This window comes from Podarcis filfolensis (assembly GCF_964270895.1).
Source record: "Podarcis filfolensis genome assembly, chromosome: 9".
Classification (NCBI taxonomy): domain Eukaryota; kingdom Metazoa; phylum Chordata; class Lepidosauria; order Squamata; family Lacertidae; genus Podarcis; species Podarcis filfolensis.
The window spans coordinates 64,577,820-64,602,629 of NC_139610.1; the positions used below are offsets into that span (position 1 = coordinate 64,577,820).

General features: G+C 44.9%; 1 protein-coding gene and 1 long non-coding RNA gene across 2 annotated transcripts in view; one reads left to right on the forward strand and one right to left on the reverse strand.

The window, feature by feature from the left end:
• Window positions 1-24,810, reverse strand: part of LOC310742573 — a 403,250-nt gene that overhangs the window by 376,798 nt on the left and 1,642 nt on the right. The gene's annotated exons all lie outside the window — the stretch shown is intronic.
• LOC310742490 (placenta-specific gene 8 protein-like) lies at window positions 11,754-23,886 on the forward strand. The gene is made up of 5 exons (XM_083572040.1): window positions 11,754-11,935; window positions 17,041-17,160; window positions 19,674-19,798; window positions 21,064-21,172; window positions 23,652-23,886. Exons 2-4 carry the CDS (start codon window positions 17,052-17,054, stop codon window positions 21,166-21,168), a joined length of 339 nt encoding a protein of 112 aa, XP_083428166.1. The 5' UTR covers window positions 11,754-11,935; window positions 17,041-17,051; the 3' UTR covers window positions 21,169-21,172; window positions 23,652-23,886.

The following is a 24,810-nucleotide window of genomic DNA, read 5'->3' on the forward strand; positions in this document are numbered from 1 at the left end:
AGAAGTCTGTTCCAAAACCAAAGCGTTCCAAAACCAAGGCACGCTTTCCCATAGAAAGTAATGCAAAATGGATTCATCCATTTCAGACTTAAAAACAACCCCTAAAACAGCAATTTACCATGATTTTTTTACTATCTAACGAGACCATTGATCTGTAAAATGAAAGCAATAAACAATGTACCGCAGTCACACAATCAATCCATCAATCAGTAGCTGAACTGCATTCCACACAGTCACAAAAACACAAACAAAAAGAGCTGTAAAAACAAAAATGCAAATTAAATAGCAAAAACAAACAGACCTCAGCAGAACACTCAAAACTGAAGCATAACACTCAAAATGGAGCACATTTGACTTCTGGAAAAAGTTCACAAACCAGAACACTTACTTCTGGGTTTGCAATGTTTGGGTTCCAAGTTGTTTGAGTACCAAGGCGTTTGAGAACCAAGGTACCACTGTATCTGTATTAGGATCATCTAGTCCAAACTCCTGTAATGCAGGAATAGACAGCTGTCCCTTATGGGGATCAAACCTGCGACATTGGTGTTATCAGCGCCATGCTCTAACCAACTGAGCTGTCCAGCAAGAATGGATAACCTGTGGCTCTCCAAATGTTGTTAGACTACAACTCCCATCATCTGTGACTGTTGGCCAATGGGAACTGGAGTCCAGAGGTGCAGCTTCACTGTCCTTGCTGGGAAGAAACCAGCACTGCAATAGCATCAGAAGTCTTCAAAACTTTATTCTCAAGGAAACTGGTCTTGTAAACCAAACTTCCATCTCCAGCTGAGGAAGTGAGGGTTATTTTCAAACAAGCAGCCTTTCCAGACCCACCTGGAGATGTTGTTGTTGTTTAGTCGTTTAGTCGTCCGACTCTTCGTGACCCCATGGACCAGAGCACGCCAGGCACTCCTTCTTCCACTGCCTCCCGCAGTTTGGTCAAACTCATGTTGGTAGCTTCAAGAACACTGTCCAACCATCTTGTCCTCTGTTGTCCCCTTCTCCTTGTGCCCTCCATCTTTCCCAACATCAGGGTCTTTCCCAGGGAGTCTTCTCTTCTCATGAGGTGGCCAAAGTATTGGAGCCTCAGCTTCAGGATCTGTCCTTCCAGTGAGCACTCAGGGCTGATTTCCTTAACAATGGATAGGTTTGATCTTCTTGCAGTCCATGGGGCTCTCAAGAGTCTCCTCCAGCACCAGAATTGAAAAGCATCAATTCTTCGGCGATCAGCCTTCTTTATGGTCCAGCTGGACTACCTGGAGATACTTGGGACTGAATCCTGGGCTTTTTGCATGCAAACCTGATGCTTTGCTACTGAGCTACCATAACGGATGGGAGAGATTGCAATCCGGTTCACGTTTAAAACTGGGTTGATTTCATTGATATTTCCCAAAACAACCTGAAAACCAAAACATGGCCATCCCTTGACATCAACACTTTCCTGAATATTGCAGTGCCATTTTCCGACCAAAGTGTACATAAAAATGAATATATCAGGGTACATGGGATAGAAACCCACAATCAGGAACTGAACACAACAGACCTCTCTCAACTTGCAATTTCAAGGACCTGGTATTCAGAGCCACAGAGGAGGAGGCAGAACACCATAGACAGTAGCAACTGATAGCCTTATCCCACCCCCTGTTTTTTTGTAGAGTAAATCTCTGGCCACTAGATGAATCCATAGTGACCAAGATGTATTGGTTGCCTGCCTTTGTTTCATGCTAGATCCCCGATCACAGGAACAGACTTCACTGGTGTTTCAACACTATAGTGTTGCATTGGGGACTCCTTTAGCCTCCAGGGGACATTCTCTGCTATGCAAGAACCACATGGTTCTGCACCTGGTGTCAACATTTCGCCTCCGCTTAACCACAGAGGCACTCCCCCCCCCCCCCGGTGAACTTTTGCAAGGCCTGAAAGTCCAGCAGTTTCAGGCTTGTGACAGGACGCTGCCACCATCACTTCCCTTTTTAAGCTTTTCTTACACAACTAGTTGACTCCAGGCTTGAGGGCATTCCTGGATGGTTTTAGTCATCTGCTGCAAATCATGCTTCAACTTCACACCTCCTCTCTCTCTCTCTCTCTCTCTCTCTCTCTCTCTCTCTCTCTCTCTGAAACGAGAGAGCTTTCATAGTGATGCTGAGAGAGGAGAGTTTCCCCAATTGTCTAGGGTTTGTGAATTTGTTTCCCAGCGACTCAAGGCGATAAGAACAAGAAGAGCCTACTGGATCAGGCCATTGGCCTATCTAGTCCAGCATCCTGTTCTCACAAAGGCCAAGCAGATGCCACAGCAGGATCTGGGCACAAGAACACTCTTTCCTCTTGTTGTTTCCAGCAGCTGGTATATAGAAGCATTACTGCCTCCACAGCATAGACATCATGGCTAGTACAGTGGTACTTCAGGTTAAGAACTTAATTTGTTCTGGAGCTCCGTTCTTACCCTGAAACTGTTCTTAACCTGAAGCACTACTTTAACTAATGGGGCCTCCCGCTGCCGTCGCGCCGCCGGAGCACGATTTCTGTTCTTATCCTGAAGCAAAGTTCTTAACCCGAGGTACTATTTCTGGGTTAGCAGAGTCTGTAACCTGAAGCGTCTGTTACCCGAGGTTCCACTGTAGCCATCAGTAGCCCTCTTCTCCATGAATATCTCCATGAATTATATATATATATATATATATATATATATATATATATATATATATATATATAATTTTTATTAAATTTTCTGTTTTACAATTTAAAATACTCATTTAAACATCCTTAAAATATCAATGACATCCCTTCTTCTCTTTGCATGGTTCATTTTGCATATCTTTGTTGTTGTTGTTTAGTCGTTTAGTCGTGTCCGACTCTTCGTGACCCCATGGACCAGAGCATGCCAGGCACTCCTTCTTCCACTGCCTCCCGCAGTTTGGTCAGACTCATGTTTGTAGCTTCGAGAACACTGTCCCACCATCTCATCCTCTGTCGTCCCCTTCTCCTTGTGCCCTCCATCTTTCCCAACATCAGGGTCTTTTCCAGGGAGTCTTCTCTTCTCACCAGTGTGGTGTAGTGGTTAAGAGCGGTAGTCTCGTAATCTGGGGAACCGGGTTCGTGTCTCCGCTCCTCCACATGCAGCTGCTGGGTGACCTTGGGCCAGTCACACTTCTTTGAAGTCTCTCAGCCCCACTCACCTCACAGAGTGTTTGTTGTGGGGGAGGAAGGGAAAGGAGATTGTTAGCCGCTTTGAGACTCCTGAAGGGGAGTGAAAGGCGGGATATCAAGTCCAAACTCTTCTTCTTCTTCTTCATGAGGTGGCCAAAGTACTGGAGCCTCAGCTTCATGATCTGTCCTTCCAGTGAGCACTCAGGGCTGATTTCCTTAAGAATGGATGCGTTTGATCTTCTTGCAGTCCATGGGACTCTCAAGAGTCTCCTCCAAGACCATAAATCAAAAGCATTAATTCTTCGGCGATCAGCCTTCTTTATGGTCCAGTTCTTACTTCCATACATCACTACTGGGAAAACCATGGCTTTAACTATACGGACCTTTGTTGGCAATATCTTAGATCCCTGCATATTTTACATGAACTATACCATTCACTATTCCATTATTTCATCCATCAAAACATATTTACACTGTTGAATTAATCTTAATGCTGCCAACATTTTCAAGCATGCACAATTTCCTTCCACATATTCAATAGACATTTCCTGATCTTCTCTAAACGTATGTTCTTCTTGCTCTCTTATTCTGTATGTTAGGTCTGCAAGCTGCACATATCCCGCCAGCTTAAGTTGCCATTTTTCCTTAGTTGGGACCTCGCTCATTTTCCATTTTGGGGCTAACAAAACACGGGGTTGAAATAGTAGCATACATGAATGACCTTTCTTGACACCTGGGAATTTCAGTCTAATTATTCCCAACAGAAAGGACTCTGGGTTTTTTGGGGGGCGGAAGTACTTGTAAACATTTTGAGAGAGGAAGGAAAACTTCATCCTCTTTCTCTATGCATAATCTTATAAATTTCTATCGTGACTCTGCTCACGTGCCTTTTCTCCAAACGAAAAAGTCCCAAACTCTGCAATCTTCCTTCATGGGGCAATTGCTGCATCTCCTGATCGCTTTAGTTGCTCTTTCTCAACCCTACAATATCTTGAGGGGTCCAAGCATTATTATGCTTTACCCACCCTAGGTGAATGACGGTGAAGTCATACTCTCGTAATTTCTTCAACTGCTGCTCTTTGCCTCTCAGGGTTTTTCAAAACCAGACTAACCACCACAGGGAGGGAGGGATGGACTGGTCTTGCCACAACCTCCTCCCCGATGGAAAACAGTGGATGTTGCTTTGGGGCTGCACAACTGCTAGGGTTTCTCTCCCCATGGGGTGATGGTTCCTGTCCTTAGCACTCAAGCTTTTGTTGTAACAAGTTGTAATAAGCAACTGGCAAGTTCTGGTTTGTCCCTGCCCCCCAATTATAGTTTCCCTCCAGACAGCAATCATGCAACACCATTGGGAAAGCGTTGCAGAACAACTTACAAAGCAGCATGAGGTGTGGACAGTCCAGTCTAAATAAAGGTAAAGGTAAAGGGACCCCTGACCATTAGGTCCAGTCATGGCCGACTCTGGGGTTGCGGCGCTCATCTCGCTTTATTGGCCGATGGAGCCGGCGTACAGCTTCTGGGTCATGTGGCCAGCATGACTAAGCCGCTTCTGGCGAACCAGAGCAGCGCACGGAAACGCTGTTTACCTTCCCACCGGAGCGGTACCTATTTATCTACTTGCACTTTGACATGCTTTCGAACTGCTAGGTTGGCAGGAGCAGGGACCAAGTAACGGGAGCTCACCCCGTGGCAGGGATTTGAACCGCTGACCTTCTGATCAGCAAGTCCTAGGCTCTGTGGTTTAACCCACAGCGCCACCCGCGTCCCCAGTCTAAATAATGCCCTATTATTTTGCATCAATGACATGTGGCCAAAGCAAAGCAAAACAAAATCCATTCTGGAGGGACCCAGAGAAATGGTTCTTTTCCGTTCCACACATTTCTAGTTATACCTTTACCTGGTGATTGACCAGTCAGCTGACGGACCCCCCAAACTACACATAGCTCAATACTATCTTTTTAAGGATGTGTGAAAAATCTGATGGTACTTGTTTGCTTGCTTTTTGCACCCTGGCTTCACTTTCCACCCTATGATGGGTTTCTGAGAAGACACAGTTGTTTGTTCTTCTTTGTGCTATTCTTTGAGGTAGGAACCAACCCTGCAATCTCGATACTGCAGGAGGAACAGGCTGTTTTCCTATTGTATTTTTAAAAACTGAAACGAGAAGTCACAAGTCCGTCCAAGAGAAGATGCGTGCTCCAAATGAAGACTGCAGATGCTGAGTGCATTTGTCTCATGGTCAGTTTTTCTTGCTGATTACTGTTATTACAGTTGAGTAGGTGTCCTGCTTTGGCTGGGCTAGCCCTTCCCTTGACAGACCAATTTCATAGCTTGGAGGTATCCCTTGATTCCGAGCTATCACTGGAGGTCCAGGTGGTCTTGATGGAAAGGAGTACCTACGCCCAGCTTCAGCTGCTGCACCAGTTGCAGCTGTCCTTGGACTGGAATAGCTCGGCCTCACATAACCTCTTGCTTGGACTACTGCAGCATGCTTTACATGGGGCGACCCTTGAAGACAGCCCAAGAGCTGCAGCTGGCGCCAAATGCAGCTTTATAGCCAGGCAGTGTGCTGGGGTCACATTTCACCTTTCTTTAAAGCACTGTACCATGGGTAGGCAAACTAAGGCCCGGGGGCAGGATCCGGCCCAATCGCCTTCTAAATCAGGCCCGTGGACGGTTCGGGAATCAGCATGTTTCTACATGAGTAGAATGTGTGCTCTTATTTAAAATGCATCTCTGGGATATTTGTGGGACATAGGAATTCATTCATCCCCCCCCCAAAAAAAATATAGTCCGTGTTATGTACTGTCATACCTTGAGTTGAATGCGCTTCGGGTTGAGAGCATTCGAGTTGCGCTCCGCGGCAACCCAGAAGTAACGGAGCACGTTACTTCCGGGTTTTGCTGCTCACGCATGCACAGACGCTCAAAATGATGTCACGTGCATGCGCGGAAGCAGCGAAACACGACCCGCACACGTGCAGACGCGCTGTTGCATCTTGTGTTCCGTTCGGGATGTGAACGGGGCTCCGGAATGGATCCCGTTCGCATCCCAAGGTAAAAGTATACTAACCTTGGAACCTACAACAATAAGCAAGCAGGATCCTAGAATGCAACAACTGATTGGCTTGCAGGAGAAGACCAATCAGGATCCAGGAGGGAAGCAGAATCAGCCAATCAGACCGGACTCATTGTGTAAATAATGTATATTTATTGTGTAAATAATGTAGGGGGCAATTCAATCACTGTTTTACAAGCTGCAATAAAGAGCATGAAATCACTACAGGACTCTGAGTATATTTCAGTCTGGCCCGCCACAAGGTCTGAGGGACAGTGGACCGGCCCCCTGCTGAAAAAGTTTGCTGGCCCCTGCACTGTACAGTGATAGAAGGGTCTGTCAAGGGTCTCTGCAGTGATAGAAGGGTCTGTCAATTCTCAGTTTCTTATTTCCCCCATCTTAAGTTCAGTTTTCAGCATTTCTGTTTGCAAGTTTTGTTGCACAAAGCTGAGTCCTCCTGATAACTAGTCAGCATTTTAGTGCAAATTTCCCATAACATACACAGCTGAATGTGCAGCTTCCTCTGACATTCGTGCAACCAGTTTCCCCTGATATGATACAATTGTCTATGTTATCTACCCTCTAAGCCTTCTTCCCTTGGGTGTTACCCAAATGGTTCCTTCGATAATTCCTCTGCGTCCAACTAGGCAGTGATAGGACCATATGCATACAAACAATGAAGGTAGAATAGTTAAACTGCCCAAACTGGTCTCACTATACCTTTAAAGCACGTTTGAAGCACATCCCCCCCCTCCCCAGCCTACCCGAAAAATTCTGGGCACTGCCATTTGCTAAGGGCTGCTGGGAATTGTAACTCTCTGAGGGGCAAACTACAGGGCCTGGAATTCTTTGCAGTGGGAAATGTGCTTCGAATGTGCTTTAAGGGTATTGTGTGTACACAGCCCCAAGCTCCTTTTAAAAGCCAGAACCTCTTCCACTTCACCTTCATCTTGAATGCAGGTGGGAATGTTCTACATCCTGTTCCGTTGACAGTCACTAAAGGTGACTGGTAATACATGTAACAGGAATGCTTCATTTGCCTCACAGTGTGTGCCTTTTCGCAATTTAACTGCTGCCTCGACCTTGATTTCCTCTATCCTGTACATTTTCTCAACTTAACCGTCACCTTCACCTGTCATAATGAGAAGCTGTGCAATATTTGCTGCAATGACGACCCAGGGGTACTAGGTGAAGCAAACCCATCTTCTCACTTTAGCTCCACAGGACGGAGAGCTATTGGGGCTGAGGGTTTGCCTTCGTGACTTTCTACTGCACTTTCCTTTAGATGATGTCTTCCCCTCCATGCTGTGGCTTAGACACATATATGCATGATCCCATACCTTCCGAGTGTCCCTATTTTCCAGGGACGGTCCTGGATTTACAGAAGCCGTCCCAGTTTCTGATTTCATTCCTGAATGTCCCGCTTTTCCTTAGGACATCCCTATTTTCACCAGTCATGGAGTTATGCGACCACCCGAACCAGGGAGATAAGTAACTATACAATCTTTAGAAGACATCTGAAAGAGGCAGCCCCCTGTATAGGGAAGTTTTTATACATTTTATAATGTGTAATGTTTTTTATATATGTTGGAAGCCAATCAGATGGGTGGGGTATAATCATAATACAGTGGTACCTTGGGTTACATACGCTTCAGGTTACAGACTCCGCTAACCCAGAAGTAGTACCTCGGGTTAAGAACTTTGCTTCAGGATGAGAACAGAAATTGTGCTCCGGCGGCATGGCAGCAGCAGGAGGCCCCATTAGCTAAGGTGGTACCTCAGGTTAAGAACATTTTCAGGTTAAGAATGGACCTCCAGAACGAATTAAGTTCTTAACCCGAGGTACCACTGTAATAGAATAGGGGATCCCTATTTTCGTCAGAGAAATGTTGGAGGGTATGTGATGCTTGTATGTGTTTGCCTGACTTGTGTATGGGCTGATCTAAAGTCCTTCCTCACACACAAGTATACATTTTAACACCAATGCCAGGGGTGAAAGCAGACGTGCCGGCTTGGGCTCAAGATTAAGTAAAAAAGGTAAAGGACCCCTGGACGGTTAAGTCCAGTCAAAGGTGGCTATGCGGTTGCAGCGCTCATCTCGCTTTCAGGCCGAAGGAGCTGGTGTTTGTCCACAGACATCTTTCTGGGTCATGTGGCCAGCATGACTAAACCGCTTCTGGCGCAACGGGACACCATGACGGAAACCAGAGCGCACAGAAACAGCATTTCCCATCCCACCACAGTGGTACCTATTTATCTACTTGCACTGGTGTGCTTTCAAACTGCTAGGTTGGCAGAAGCTGGGACAAAGCAACCAGAGCTCACCCCATTGCGGGGATTCGAACTGCCGACCTTCTGATTGGCACGCCCAAGAGCCTTGGTGGTTTAGACCACAGCGCCACCCGCGTCCCCGGTCCCAAGATTGGGAGGGCCCAGCATCACACACACAAGGTCACACGTGCATCATGCATCTGGGATGTCACATATGTGATACACACATATCATTGTGAGGGGGCCGAGTGCTTAGCCCAGTGTTGCGCAGCGCCAATGGACACAGCTCCTTCTCTCTCGAGCTCAGAAGGTGCCTGCCATTGATGCTGTGCTCTAACTGGCTGGGTGCTCAGCCTTCTCTGCCCCCTCAATATTGAGGGGCAAGAGACACCCCAGCCCTAAGGAGCTGGTGCAGGATGAGAGGATATGGAGATGGAGGAGCCAGCTTTGTGCGGAACCCTAAAAGGCCCCCTCCCGCTTCTTCAAAGAGTATTACAAGGAACTTCCTGGAGCAATCGTTGGAGTCTGTTTCCCTTACACAACCTTCTCACTGTACCAAGAAACTTTGTACTCTGCCCCTCGCTTCCCTGTAAATGAGGGCTTTTAAAATTCAGGGAAAGATTTTCGGGTCCAGTGCAAATGTCTTGGCTGCAGCCTTGTGGAATCCTCCCAGGCAATTGTTAAAGAGTGAATGAGCAGGTGTGTGCATGTGTTTTGTGTTGTATCCTTTGCCTTCCTGCCATTTCCTGCATGTTTTCTTTCTCCAGCACAGGAAAGGGGAGAAAAATTGCCCAAGAAGTGATGTTGTGCACTGAGGAGGAGAGTGTAGATGGGTGAAAGGGTAAATTGTCCCACCTGCAATTTCTCCTTTCCAACAAGTTCATGCAGATTGACAAGTGTGGAGTTCAGAAGTCTCTATTTGCAGGAGCTGTCTCTTTTGGACTTAAGAGTTTCATTGAAAATTCCTGGGAGGTACTTCCAGACTGGTTGGCGCTGTGGGTTAAACCACAGAGCCTAGGACTTGCCGATCAGAAGGTTCGAATCCCCGCGATGGGGTGAGCTCCCGTTGTTCGGTCCCTGCTCCTGCCAACCTAGCAGTTCGAAAGCACGTCAAAGTGCAAGTAGATAAATAGGAAGGAAGGAAGGTAAATGGTGTTTCTGTGTGCTGCTCTGGTTCGCCAGAAGCAGCTTAGTCATGCTGGCCACATGACCCGGAAGCTGTACGCTGGCTCCCTCGGCCAATAAAGCGAGATGAGCGCCGCAACCCCAGAGTCGGCCACAACTGGACCTAATGGTCAGGGGTCCCTTTACCTTTACTTCCAGACTATAACAGGCGGGATTCAAGCTGGAACTTTAGGACTGCACAATTAAAGTGAATTAAAGTCACCCAGGTGCAAACTCCCTCCCCCCACCTTTTGTGGTTTGGAAAAAGCATGGAAAAGCAACCTCTCCAGAAGCCATTCATAACTGGTTGTATGTTTTGTCCTGTGGCACTGCTGGGGTAGGAGGGTGGAGTCGATCCGGAAGAGGGACATGGTTGAAATGAGTTAACTTCCCATTGTCTTTCCACCCTGTAGTTGCTTTGACAAAGAATACAATTACTTATTCAGAAGTAATTCCTTCAGTGCTTGGTGGGGTTACTGAGTGTGTTTAGGGTGTTGGTTGAATTTGGGGGTATGTGTGAAATTGCAATTTAATGGTGAACCTACCTAATAGGCTCTTTCTGAAACAATGCAAGAACTGAATCACACTCGCTTTTTGAAATCCACAACCCTCCCAATTTTGCAATGCAGTTCTGCAGCCAAGCGGTGTATTTTAAAATGCACAAACTGGGATAAAGTGTATATAAAATGCTTATGTTAGTGAAAAATAACATACAGAAATGCATTATATCAGGGACAATTGCTTTGCAGAATGTATCTATTTTAGGAGAAACTTGCTCTGAAATGCAGATGAATTTACATGGGGACTTTAAAATAAATAAATCATAGACTGATGTGGAAATATGGAGAACTGAACGAAAAATGAGAAACTCAGAGAACCCACATTTGAGACAGCGAGTTAAAAGACAGTGACCATTGGCAGAGAACTGTTCCCTACAACAGCTTTTAAGTACTTGCGTTCATTTCCTTCCAACTCATATTCTTATTTCTTACACAACCTGACTGACTGTCTGGATCACACAGTTCCCATGCAGCTGTGCACTCATACCATAAACACAAAAGTAAAGAGAGGGAGGGAGAGAAAGCAAATAAATCAGGGATAAAGTAACGTTATTGAGTATCCAAGCAATTCTGCACGGCTGCCCATCTGTCCTGCCTGGGCTGGTCCAGGAATTTGTGTTTTACTTCCTTATAGAATAAATAAAGTCAAGGATGCATTTCACATCCTGGATATGATATATCGCCTGTAGCTCTTGTAGCAAAAAAAGTCAGCTGTAGTCACTGAGCACATGAAACCAGTAATTTGTTTTTCTACTTATTTGTTAACAGTGTTGATATGCTTTAACAAAGCTATCTGCATCACTTAAAATAGCAATTAAAACATATAAGAACGCTATAAGAATGAGAAAAACAATATAATAGGGCTTTTGGGGGGCATGAATTCACCTCTTTGGCGAGTTCTGACGCCTCCGTGGCATTATGGCAAGGCGCTCAGGACTGCACAATAGCTTTGGCTGGGTGTTCCCCCTAAAAAAAAGGTCAAAAGGGCACCTCTTTTTCTAGAAAAAAAGTTCTGAATATAATACAGCATAAAAGTTCTGGGGAAATAAAAAGCTTTTTCACTGCCACCAAAGGAATCACAAAGAAGGTGCAGGGGAGAATATTTCTCTTCACGCCACGCCAGGAAAACTTCTGTTGAATTTCTGCCTATCACAAAGTCGGGAACACTTGTACAAAACAAGGGGAGGAATTAGGCAAACTTCATTTTATTATCATTATTCAGTCTTGTGTGTTCTGTTGGGAAATAAAACGTTTTGCGGCGCAATCCTAAACACCTTGCTCAGAGTTTCAGTGTTCAGTGGAATTTACTCCCACGTTTGTACGCATAGAATTGCAGTCTACTGTGACCAGGGTGGAACCCTAGTTTAAAATAAAATCTCAAAGAACCAGGACTTTCTGAATGAGATCTTCTCCACACAATACACACCTACTTCCTGTTTATACAAAAGACATAAATCTAATTAGTGCTTTAAAAAAACTTTTGAATAACGTTTCGATTGTATGTACAATCTTGCCATTCCTTTATTACCCAAAGACCTATTTTATGTTCTTGCAAAACTGCTTACTGACTAAGTCCAGAAGGAGCAGTTATCAGCTTGGATGATTTTGACCACCACTTCCTTGTAGGGAAACAGCCAGTGACGATCTTGGAAAGCTGAAAGGTTGCCTGCCACAGCGGAGTAACTCTGCAGTTACACTTCAGCGAAGAGGGTTCCCTGTCTCCTTCTAAGCACCAGGTAGGTGGTATGGGGCAACATTATCTCTCATTGAATGCTACAAGGTTATTTTGTCCAATTGTTTAGAAGTTCTTAAGAGTTGGCTTGGAAATGTTCTTGTCTCCAGGGAAGGAAAAATAAAAGTAATGGAGAAAAATAAAATTACTGGAAGACAAACATAAAATTTTGGAATGCAAAAACAGAGCTTCTAATCATTTCTGTTTAGACATCTACATACTGTATACGGGCTAATTTTATTAACAGAAAGTCCCAAATTGGCTGTCCCAAGTGTGCTTCCAGATGGGTGTTTATTATGGAATGGGTGTCTGTCATCACCAAAATGCCAGCCTGTGTTTCCCCTGCATATAACTAGAACTTACCATTTTCAGGGGAAACCCAATGTTGTTCTTGTTTTTTTAAAAAATCCAACTTGGTGCCAACTTCAGCTCTACAATATCTCAACAACTCGTTTATGGTATTAAACTCCCATCTCAAAGCACTCCAATTTGTTTTACAAGATAAGCAAATTTGAATTATACCTTTTCCTGGTTTTCGTAATATATTCAAGTTGCAGAAGTGGGGAGTTTGGTAAATTTGGAAGGGGTTGTGAGACACCTCAGAATTGTGGAAAGGAGAGCTGACAAAGTACCGTAGGCAATGGTGTGGATAAGACTGGCTTGCCAATCCCATAGGGCTGAAGTCCCACCTATTCTGTCCCTCACATTTTAGTGGGACTTCATTGTGAGTGACATCTGACAGAATATGTCTGCAGGGAATAAACCAAATTTACTAGAATAATAGCTATAACAGAGATAGACTTGTAACCCTTCAAACAGCAAACATACTAACGTGCCATGTGCAAGACAAAGCCTCCATGTTTACAGTATCTCCAGGTAAATTTGGTTTTATACTTATAAGTCAGTTTGTGGTGTTGTTGTTTTGTTGTATTATTATTACTGCCACCACGTTTGATACTTTGTGTATATACCGTATTTTTCGCTCTATAAGACGCACCAGACCACAAGACGCACCTAGTTTTTGGAGGAGGAAAACAAGAAAAAAAATATTCTGAATCTCAGAAGCCAGAACAGCAAGAGGGATCGCTGCGCAGTGAAAGCAGCAATCCTTCTCTTGCTGTTCTGGCTTCTGGGATAGCTGCACAGCCTGCATTCGCTCCATAAGACGCACACACATTTCCCCTTACTTTTTAGGAGGGAAAAAGTGAGTCTTATAGAGCAAAAAATACGGTACTTTGCAGGGAGGGATGGCATAATATTTATTGAGGCAGAGGTATTCCCGTGTACATGGGGAGTTACTTGAAATGTCCTTTCTATCGAGCAAGCATGATGATTTGAGCTGAAAATGGTATTCCGAGTCATAATACATTAGGGTTGCCATACATCCTGAGCGGGGAGGCAATTTCCCCCCAAAACTCAACTACTCTGAGGTCGATTGCCTAAAAAAAGCTCACCAACTTGTAGAAATATGGCAGCCTTATAATACATGATCTCCTTTTCAGTGCTGTTTGCTTCAGCAAAGGTTTTGGGCTGCTTAGTTTCCAATATATGCAGGCCCGGTAGTTTCTGCTGAAATCCTGTAACTTTGTTTACAACAAATATTTTGTTGTTGGGGGGGGGATGTTATCCTGCTTATATTGCGTTGAATAAAGCTAGGTGGGGTAGCACAGTCAGTAGAGCATGAGACTCTTCATGTCAGAGTTCTGCGTTTGAGCCCCACTTTGGGCAAAAGATTCTTGCATCGCAGGGGGTTGGACTAGATGACCACAGTGGTCCCTTCCAACTCTACGGTTCTATGATTTTATAATTCTCAGTTCAAGATGGCCCTTTCAGATGGCAATAATGCAATAACACTGAGAAAGCAACAGACTTTTTTGCAGGCTTTCCCCGCTTCTTAAACTTTTCTCCATGGTTGTAAGAAAGGGAGACGCTGCTGTTTTTAAATGTTGACATTATTCTGCATAGATCACTGTTTTCCAAGACTCGCTAGGCTGCTGTGAGGCTGGCTGAATGAAATACAAATCAGTCATCCTTCGACCTTTCGATAATAATAATAATTTATTATTTATACCCTGCCCATCTGGCTGAGTTTCCCCAGCCACTCTGGGTGGCTTCCAACAGAGTATTAAAATGCAATAATCTATTAAACATTAAAAGCTTCCCTAAACAGGGCTGCCTTCAGATGTCTTCTAAAAGTCTGACAGTTGTTTTTCTCTTTGACATCTGGTGGGAGGGCGTTCCACAGGGCGGGTGCCACTACCGAGAAGGCCCTCTGCCTGGCTCCCTGTAACTTGGCTTCTCGCAGGGAGGGAACCACCAGAAGGCCCTCGGCGCTGGACCTCAGTGTTCGGGTAGAATGATGGGGGTGGAGACGCTCCTTCAGGTATACTGGACGGAGGCCGTCCAGTTTCCTAGTGGGAATTTTTGGGCAAGGGGAAACCGTTTCCACCTCTGTATGACCAGTTCCACCTGCGAAAATTTCCATTTGGGGCACAGCTATGAAAGATACAGGAGTCCTGCTTTCTGCTGAAGTGTGCTTATTTCATCTTGTTTCTTCATTGCAATTTTCCTTTCCATGGTTCTGCACATTTTCAGTTTAGCTTCTGGGTCCCCCACCCTCACCCCCGCCTTCAGGATGAAAGCAGGCCATTATTTCCCTTCTTTTGAAATCTCCTTCGCCCAGCCTCTTCTCTGGGAGTGATTATTGCTTCACTCATTTTGCCTACCTCTTTCTTTCATTCAAAACCTTGGAGAGAGTTCAGTCTGTCCTCCATAGCCGCATTGCCTCTGCAACCGTTTATTTTCCTGATTTCTTTTCTCACCTGTCGTTTCTCCTTATCCTTCTCAAATCTCAATCTTTTATTTGTTCCCCCTCCTCTTTGAACCGTCGGTCCTTTTGATCACGTTATCCTAAGAATGTGTGAGGATTTTGTCTGTCCTGCATTAAGACCTGATTCACCAGACCAGGGGGTGCCTTTGGGGGCCTGGGGGGGAGGCAAAGCCCCCCAAATGTTCATGGAAAGGGCCAGGGCCCCTCCTCCTGCCATGTGACATCACACATGTATGCTGGGCCACACGTGCGCCAGACTACCATATTTTTCGCTCTATAAGACGCACCAGGCCATAAGACACACCTAGTTTTTGGAGGAGGAAAACAAGAAAAAAAATATTCTGAATCCCGGAAGCCAGAACAGCAAGAGGGATCGCTGCGCAGCGAAAGCATCGATCCAGCTTGCTGTTCTGGCTTCTGGGATAGCTGTGCAGCCTGCATTCGCTCCATAAGACGCACACACATTTCCCCTTACTTTTTAGGAGGGAAAAAGTGAGTCTTATAGAGCAAAAAATACGGTAATTCTTAACATTCCCTAGTTGTTGTTTCAGCTGACACATCCTTAAGGACTGTTTCATACATCTGTCTGTTGCATAAATTCTCAGCACTTGATTTTTTTTACTCCCATTCACACTATTGTTAATTAACTAACTAACTACCATACTTTCCCGTGTATAAGACTTGATTTCCCCCCTGTAAAATAAGGTTAGAAATCGTGGGAGGGGGCTCTTATAAACAGGACAATCCTCCCCCCATTTTCTTAAATTGGAGCCCCCAAAAGTAGGGGGCATCTTATACATGGGGGCGTCTTATACACGGGCAAATATGGTAACTAGTTTTGTATACTGCCCTCAGGGCCCTATTAAGCATATCTGGCGCTGTGTTGTAAAGATCCCTCAAGTGCCTCTCTCCCTGTTTCCGAGTTGTTGACCTTTTTTAAGGGGGGGACCCCAAAGTTGTTGACCTTTTTGAGGGAGCTGACACCCGCTTACACATTATCTCTACTTGGGAAAAGAAAACAGGAAACATAAACAAACTTTTTTTAATTGCTCATTTCTTAACAATGCACCTATATACACATTTCTATAGTCTCAGATGCATGTGTGCCAGCCAAAATCTGACAAGTCACTCATGATCTTAAATTGTCCAAGCAAAATGGCATAGCTTAACCTGGCACCAAAATGAGAAAAAAAACTTGCTAACTTTAATATAGCTCAGTGTTAGGTACTAAGCTGAATCCTAGAACAATAGGATCCAGAATGCAGCAGCCTGATTGGTCCGCAGGAGCCACCCAATCCAGCTCCAGGTGGAAGTGAATCAGCGAACTGATTGGCCTGCAGGAGCAGCCAATCAAGCTCCTGGATGAAGTGAATCAGCAACCTGATTGGCCTGCAGGAGCAGCCAATCAGGCTCCTGGATGAAGTGCTTCAGCAACCTGATTGGCCTGCAGGAGCAGCCAATAAAGAATGGGGGGAAATTATAATTTATTTAGGAGACCATTGTAAGCAGATGGAAACATTAGCAGGATTCTAATAACACTTGTAATGTAGCAAATATTATGAACAATGTGGAGAGATACAAAATATGGATTATGAAATAATATGCAGTCGAAAAGATTGACAATAGGACCCATGGAGGGGAGGGCAGGAAGTCTTGAGATTCAGAGAAATCTCTAAATATGGATATGTGATTTGTATTGTTATAACTCTACACTTGTAAAATCAAATAAAATTATTATTATTATTATTATTATTATTATTATTATTATTATTTTATTATTATTAAAAATTCAGGATGATAGTTGTTTGCATTTGTTGTTGTTGTTTAGTTGTTTAGTCGTGTCCGACTCTTCGTGACCCCATGGACCGGAGCACGCCAGGCACTCCTGTCTTCTACTGCCTCCCGCAGTTTGGTCAAACTCATGCTGGTAGCTTCGAGAACACTATCCAACCATCTCGTCCTCTGTCGTCCCCTTCTCCTTGTGCCCTCCATCTTTCCCAACATCAGGGTCTTTTCCAGGGAGTCTTCTCTTCTCATGAGGTGGCCAAAGTATTGGAGCCTCAGCTTCAGGATCTGTCCTCCCAGTGAGCACTCAGGGCTGATTTCCTTCAGAATTGATCGGTTTGATCTTCTTGCAGTCCATGGGACTCTCAAGAGTCTCCTCCAGCACCATAATTCAAAAGCATAAATTCTTCGGCGATCAGCCTTCTTTATGGTCCAGCTCTCACTTCCATGTTTGCATTTAACAATTGGTTTTTTGGTTCTCTTTCTTTTCTCAGCCGTCGTTGCAATGAACACTCAGGCGGTGATCATGAACCAGCCTCAGGTTGTGCTTGCCCAGCACCAAAGCCCACAATGGCAGACGGACTTAATGGATTGTTGCGGTGACTGCGGAGTGTGTAAGTGGGGGCTCAAAGATGTGGCTGTGGCGGGGACATAGCTGTCAAGCGTCCCTTATTTGGCGGGACAGTCCCTTATCCCAGCGCCATGTCCCGCTGCTGTCCCTTATTGATGATGTCCCTTAAATAAGCTACTGAAGGTAATGGGGCCCTTTCTATGTCCAGCTGTCCTTTGTCAACAACAAATTGTTGCTTTTTTTGTGTTGAATATATGCTATATCGTAATTTATGGACCTAATAGGTATCTAAAGCCATTTGCATGCAACAAAATAGGTATTTTATCAAAGTAATTGTTGATCCCTTATTTTGGCTGCTGATCCCTTATTTTCGAGGCTGCTGGTCCCTTATTTTCAAATCTGTAAGTTGACAGCTATGGGCGGGGATGCCTCACTGAGCGTGATGAGTTTTGTGCCGGACAGAATGTCTTTCCAGGCCACAAGCTTCTTACAATGAGAACAGCAACTCTTTCCTGCCATTTCTGGCTGTTTACCAAGGGAAAGGCCCGCCGGGTCGGACATGGCAGAATAAATATGCACTCCACCCAGATGTTGTGCTATTCTTATTGTTCTTTGTACTTTGATTGCTATCAACCAACTCCAGCCATCTGTAGTTCTCCTCCAATGAAGACACTGCGTTGCTGTTGCAAGAAGGGCTTTTACACTCGCCAGAAGCTTGGCTCTGCTCTCACCGGTTCTGGAAGGATCCTTTAAAAAAGTCCCATATGCTCAGAGACTTTGCGCCTGTTCATTGGGGGATAGAGGAAGCCCAGAGCACTTGTTCTTTAGATGTCTCTTTTATGAAGAGGCACGTAGTGAGACCATTGATCCCTTGCTGGTGAGGCTCGCTGACCTCCCGGAAAAGCAAAAAATTGACCTTTTCCTGTCAGGCAAAGATCATAAGACAGTCCAGATGGTCGCCAGATTCTGTAGGCGCAGACCATCCCCTAACCCAAACTAGTTCGTTAAGAAAACCCCCAAACTCGGTTCCATGGATGACTCTGGGTCATCTCTCTGCGGTAGCTTATCTTAAAGTTTTAAGTGTCTATATTCTTATCACATTTATAAATTTTAAATTTATTGTTGCACATTGTTTTAAATGTTTGTTTTCCTTCTGGGATTGTACCCCCAAGTGTGTTTTATAAGCTGGTCTCCGACCGTAATAAATTATCTCTGCGTTGCTGCAGTTTTGCAGACGGGCTTCACATCAGATGGGCAAATGAGGACCAGACCTACCCAATCTACACTGGAATGGGGGATCTCAGGCCCAGGGGGCAAATGCAGCCTCTCTGTCTGCCCCTTGGGACTCTCCCCAGGGTACACACCCTCCCCAGATCACACCCCTTGCTGGCCGTGCTCCACACCCTCGTAGAGTGCCCTTATCTGACTAAAATGTGTCCTCAACTCTGATTCCCTGGACGGAGGATAGAGAGTTGTGTGGAGAACATAACCTACTATACATAGTTAAAATTTACATCCAGTGCTCCACCCACTTTTACCCCCGCCCACCGCTGTCATGTGACCCACAGAAAGTTTCCCCGGTGGGAGTGCAGCCCTGAAAAAGACAGGAACTCCATCAAAGAAAAGGAAAGAAGTACCTATCCTCTGCTTGATTATTTCTGCCACTCTCTCAAATTCTCCGTGCTAATCTGTCACAGATAATAATAAAACTTGAAACCCTTGCTATCGCTTAGGCCCCATCTGCACTGTACATTGAAAGCAGGATCATACCAAACAGCCACGGCTTCCTGCAGAGAATCCTGGGGACTGTAGTTTGTTCAGGGTACTGAGAGTTCTTTAGGGGTCCCCTGTTCCCCTCAGAGAGCGACAGTTCCAGTGCCGGATTTACGTACTGTATAAGCTAAACAAGCTATAGCTTAGGGCCCCACTCTCTTGGGGCCCCCAAAAAAATTAAAGGGAAAAAACTGGATGTACATTTCCAAAATAGAAGATAAAAAATAAGTAAAATAAAACCTACATACAGCAACAGTGTATTGTGTAGGCTCCTATGATGTAAGTAATGAGCCCCGCCTGCTAGCCTGCTCCCTAAAATATCACTGGTTTGCTCATTTCTATATATAGGGTGCCTACATTCTGCATGGACTGGTTGCATGGCAACATGTGCAAATGGTTTTAGATACCTATTAGGTACTTAAATTACCATATAGCATATATTCAACACAAAAAACAGTGACAATTTGTTGTTGACAAAGGACAGCTGGACATATAAAGGGCCCCATTACCTTCAGTAGCTTAGGGCCTCATCAAACGTAAATCCGGCCCTGGACAGTTCCCATAATTCCCTGAGAAGAAAGATGGATTGTTATGCCACTCTAAGAACTGTAGTTCTGTAAGGCAATATAGACAAATGTTCACAAAGGGCAGGCCCTCTAAGAACTTTTGCTAGAACCTGTGATGCTTATCCATTACTCTAGTTGTGGCTAACCTTCGCCTTGCTTCCACTCTCCCGAGTGACCTCCTAGAGAGGCATTTCATGTCTGTTCTATCTCTATCCAGGCCTCTGTGGGCTGTTTTGCCCCCTTATTTTGGGATGCCAGATAGCATCGGCTATGGATGAATGCTGCCTCTGTGGCTCAAGCATGGCAATGAGGTCCGTCTACCGGACAAAATATGGGATCCCGGTAAGTGTGTGAACTTGAATCCTGTGCACACGTACGGAAGAGGAACTCTCAGCTTGGATACTGGATGGTGGATCGCAACCTAATGGAAGTTGGACGTGCTTGGATTAGACCATTCACTCCCAAACTCGGCCCTCCAGCTGTTTTGGGACTACAACTCCCATCATCCCTAGCTAACAGGACCAGTGGTCAGGGATGATGGGAACTGTAGTTCCAAAACAGCTGGAGGGCTGAGTTTGGGGGTGCCTGAATTAGACCATTGGGCCATCTGGCTCAGTGTCATCTACAGTGGCCCTCCCAGGGTTTCAGGTAGGGAATCTTCCCCAGTCCTACCTGGAGATGCTGAGGATTGAATCTTCTGCATGCAAAGCAGGTGTTTTACTTCACTGACCTGAGGTCCTTTCACCCTGAAAAAGTGGCAGCAGTGATTCTGCTCTCCTCTGAGCCAGTGTGACATAAAATGCATCTGAGGATGCCCTGACACAACGTCCTTCCAGATTCATTATTTTGTGGGACAGAGGGTTCCTTGGGAGCAGCTCTGTTTCCCATCACCACAGCAACACCTGGAAGGAGATCATGCCATGAGGCCATGGCCTTCCTCAGATGCATCATGGGGCAATGAAGGGGAATTCAAGGAGGACTGGTGCCACCACATTTTCATGGTGGAAAAATCCGTTCTTTAAAAAAGCGAGTGGGGGGCACTTAAAAAGTGAAGAAAGAGGGGTGTGTTGTTTTTGCAGTAATGAGTTACGTGCAAATGTATGTACAGTGGAACCTTGGTTCTTGAATGGCTTAGTTGACGAACAAATCGGCTCCCGAATGCTGGAAACCCGCAGGTAAGTGTTCTGGTTTTTGAACATTTTTTGGAAGCCGAATGTCCGATGCAGCTTTTGCTTGAGTGCAGGAAGCTCCTGAAGCCAATTGGAAGCTGCGCCTTGGTTTTCAAATGGTTTCAGGAGTTGAACTGACTTCTGGAACGGATTAAGTTTGAGAACCAAGGTTTAGGGAAGTTTTTAATGACTGATGTTTTAATGTATTTTTAATCTTTTGTTGGAAGCTGCCCAGAGTGGTTGGGGGAACCTAGCCAGTTGGGTGGGGTATAAATAATAAATTATTATTATAATATGATTACTCCACTGTATTGGTTGCACCCTCCCCTGTTAATGGGTGGTTAACCCTAAGTCCCCTTGCGAGTTTTCTTCTGCTGTGTGTATCGTTTCTCTTCCCACAACAATAATGGCCCCTGAAAATGCTCTTCTACTCAACAGGGATCTCTCCTGGGGGACTTCTGTGCTATGTGGTTCTGCCCTCATTGTGCCCTTTGCCAACTCAAGAGGGACATCAACAAAAGAAAAGACATGGGGATCTTCTAAGAAGGTTGGTTTCATTTACAGTGTTAAATCATAGAATCATAGAATTATAGAGTTGGAAGGGATCCTGAGGACCTCCTATTATTATTTTTTGGTAGATAAATTTGTTATTAGTTTTTTAACATACCATTTTCAAATAATTAAACATCCTTTTATATCCTATACAATTATTTTTGGACTTCCATCAATCACATCTGAAAATTTTCCAATCTAATCACTTAGCATACATTTCTTACTTTCATTATTGCCTTTAAATCTCACAACTGATCTCTCTTCATTCTCTATTTTGCAATATTTCATAGATTTCTCCTTACAAAACTTCTTGTGGTCCTACTAGCATAATTTGTTGATTACAGTTGCTCTTCAAATAGTTCATCTGTTTCTTCCAATCTTCTGTAAATCTCTGGTCCCGCTGGTTTCGAATCCTTCCAGTCATTTTGTCTAATTCTGCGTAGTCCATTGATTTTGTCTGCCATTCTTCTTTTGTCATGATTTCTTCTTGCTTCCATTTCTGGGCTAAGACCCAGAGGACCTCCTCGTCCTCCCCCCCAATTAAGGTTGTTCTTACGGGCATCAAACCTGCAACCTTGGTGTTGTCAGCACCATGCTGTAACTAACTGATCTGCTTATAAATGTTAACTATACAGGAGGAATGGGGGACATTTTTGAGTGCAGGGGTCATTTCCCCTCTGGGCAACACTCACATGCCAGAGGTGTGCTGGGCCAGAAGCAAAATATCAAAACAGGCTTGGTCAGAGGCAAAAGTGGCTAGAGTGGCGAATGCGAATCTTACCTTTGCCCAGTAGCCTAATTTCAAGACACCTCTCTCTATCCTCTGTCCAGGCAAGGAAGGTTCGTTATTAATCTTCAAAGACAAAGTCCAGCCAGGGAAAAACAGTCAAGGTGGGAGAGAGGCAGGGCTGCTTGGATTGTGGCCTGGGGTGTGGGAATGGACTGGAGAAGGGGCATGGCCTAGGGTAAGTCCCAAGTGTCAGGTAGAGAGGCCTAGACTTGAGGTTCCACAACCCTGCCATCAAGTATGCCATTGAGAAGGAACACTGGTGTACACAGGTTCCTTGCAATATACAAATCACTTACAAACAAGCTTGCCCTCCACCCATGACCCATCTCCTACGGACAGCTGCATGGTGAATGTAAATGGTGTTTATTTTGATGCAATTTCCTTGAATGGTGAGTAGGTAAAAAGGTAAAGGTAAAGGACCCCTAGACAGCATCTTAAAAAGCAGAGACGTCACCTTGCCAACAAAGGTGCGTATAGTTAAAGCTATGGTTTTCCCAGTAGTGATGTATGGAAGTGAGAGCTGGACCATAAAGAAGGCTGATCGCCGAAGAATTGATGCTTTTGAATTATGGTGCTGGAGGAGACTCTTGAGAGTCCCATGGACTGCAAGAAGATCAAACGTATCCATTCTGAAGGAAATCAGCCCTGAGTGTTCACTGGAAGGACAGATCCTGAAGCTGAGGCTCCAATACTTTGGCCACCTCATGAGAAGAGAAGACTCCCTGGAAAACACCCTGATGTTGGGAAAGATGGAGGGCACAAGGAGAAGGGGACGACAGAGGACGAGATGGTTGGACAGTGTTCTTGAAGCTACCAGCATGAGTTTGACCAAACTGCGAGAGGCAATGGAAGACAGGAGTGCCTGGTGTGCTCTGGTCCATGGGGTCACGAAGAGTCGGACACGACTAAACGACTAAACAACAACAACAACAAAGGACCCCTGGACGGTTAAGTTCAGTCAAAGGCAACTATGGGGTTGCGGCGCTCATTCGCTCTCAGGCCGAGGGAGCCGGCGTTTGTCTGCAGACAGCTTTCCAGGTCATGTGGCCAGCATGACTAAACCGCTTCTGGTGCAACGGGACACCGTGAGGGAAACCAAAGTGCATGGAAATGCCATTTACCTTCCCACTGCAGTGGTACCTATTTATCTACTTGCACTGGTGTGGTTTCAAACTGCTAGGTTGGCAGAAGCTGGGACAGAGCAACAGGAGCTAACCACCATTGAGCGGATTCGAACTGCCAGCCTTCCGATCAGCAAGCCCAAGAGGCTCAGTGCTTTAGACCACAGCGCCACCTGCGGCATTACCAGTGCCATTACATAGACCAGCCTTGTACCTTTCCCCAAGCAAACCACTTTAAAAAGGAGCTGCAGGAAATCCTGATCAGGATTGGGACCACAAGAAGGGCAGAGGCGTTTTAAAACCCTTTAATGCCACTTTATGGTCCCAATGAAAACCATTACCCAAAGCTGCTGCTGCTGCTACTACTACTACTACTACTAGTAGTAGTGCGTATCATTTGGCCCTAACATGTGTGTGTGTGTGTGTGTGTGTGTGTGTAGTGTTTTTTTCTGCTGCAGGGTTCTCAGAGTGGGTTGCCACAAAACAGTTGCCCATGAAACGCATGGGAATGATTTCTCTCAGTTCTGCTCTGAGTGACTGGTGTTTTCTCCCTTCTCTTTCAGATTTGCACACATTCAACAAGAGAGGGTCCAGAAGTCCTTTCTGCTCGTTGCCATTACCCTTCATAATCAAGTCAAACATTGCTTGGCCCATATTCTAATCTCTGAAAGATGATGCCTTGGACCTAAGATTATGGAAAAGCATATAACTTTTTAGAATACATAAATAATTAGGTAATTTTGTTACTGGAAATTTGTTTAAGAAATAATAAAAAGGAGCCTCGTGCTGTGTATGTCATCCGCAATGTTTCTTAGAATGAAGATGTAGGGTATGGATGTGTAATAAACGAAAATCTGCCCTTATTCCCTTATGGGAGACACAAGAGCCCTTATAGAGTCCTTTGCAGGTTCTCCATTGGTCGGAGAAAATAACAGAGGCCAACCAGAGAATACTGAGAAGCAAAGCAGCTAGTAAGCCTGATCTTTATTGAACTGTTGCAACAGGGTGCCCCCTTCACACGCAAGAGAAGGAGGAGGACCCAAAACCCAAGTGTGCCCGCCCTTATGTAGATATTTTAAATTGCCCGCCCTGGAGTCCAAGACCACCCCCGGAGACATCACACATACATCACAGAAGAGGTGTAGCTCAAGACCACCCACTAGACACAGCATACCTATATCACAGAAAGGGGTGGTCTACAACAGAAATCTGAGTGCATTGTTTACCTCCTGTCTGGCAGGTTACCTGTTAATGCTTACTTGATTGGATACCCTGAGGAGCCTGGCCAGTCTTTTGTAATGATAAATACTTAGTTCCTGAGCCAGGTCACAGGCTCACCCTATTCATACACAGACATACCCTTAAGACAGGATTTGTGAAGGAAAAGACAATGGGGAGGTTATTCCATTTTCCTTTGACTTTGCAGAGAAAACATTTGGTCAGTTTGGGAGCCAAAATGGCTTCATGGCTGTTTTCCTGTGCTGCTTCAGACATGTGGTTTATATATTTATGTACGTGTTTGCTTGGTACATTTATGAACATTTATTATATATACAAGACCTTAATTTTTTTATATTTCAGATGGATCTACACATAGGAAAGACAGAACTCTCAATAACATTGCAAAAGTAAAGGCAACAAAATCCCTGCACCCAACCCATGAGAATCACTGGGATTTTTATCTCCCATTTGATGATTTAAAACACATTTTCTTTTCTTGTT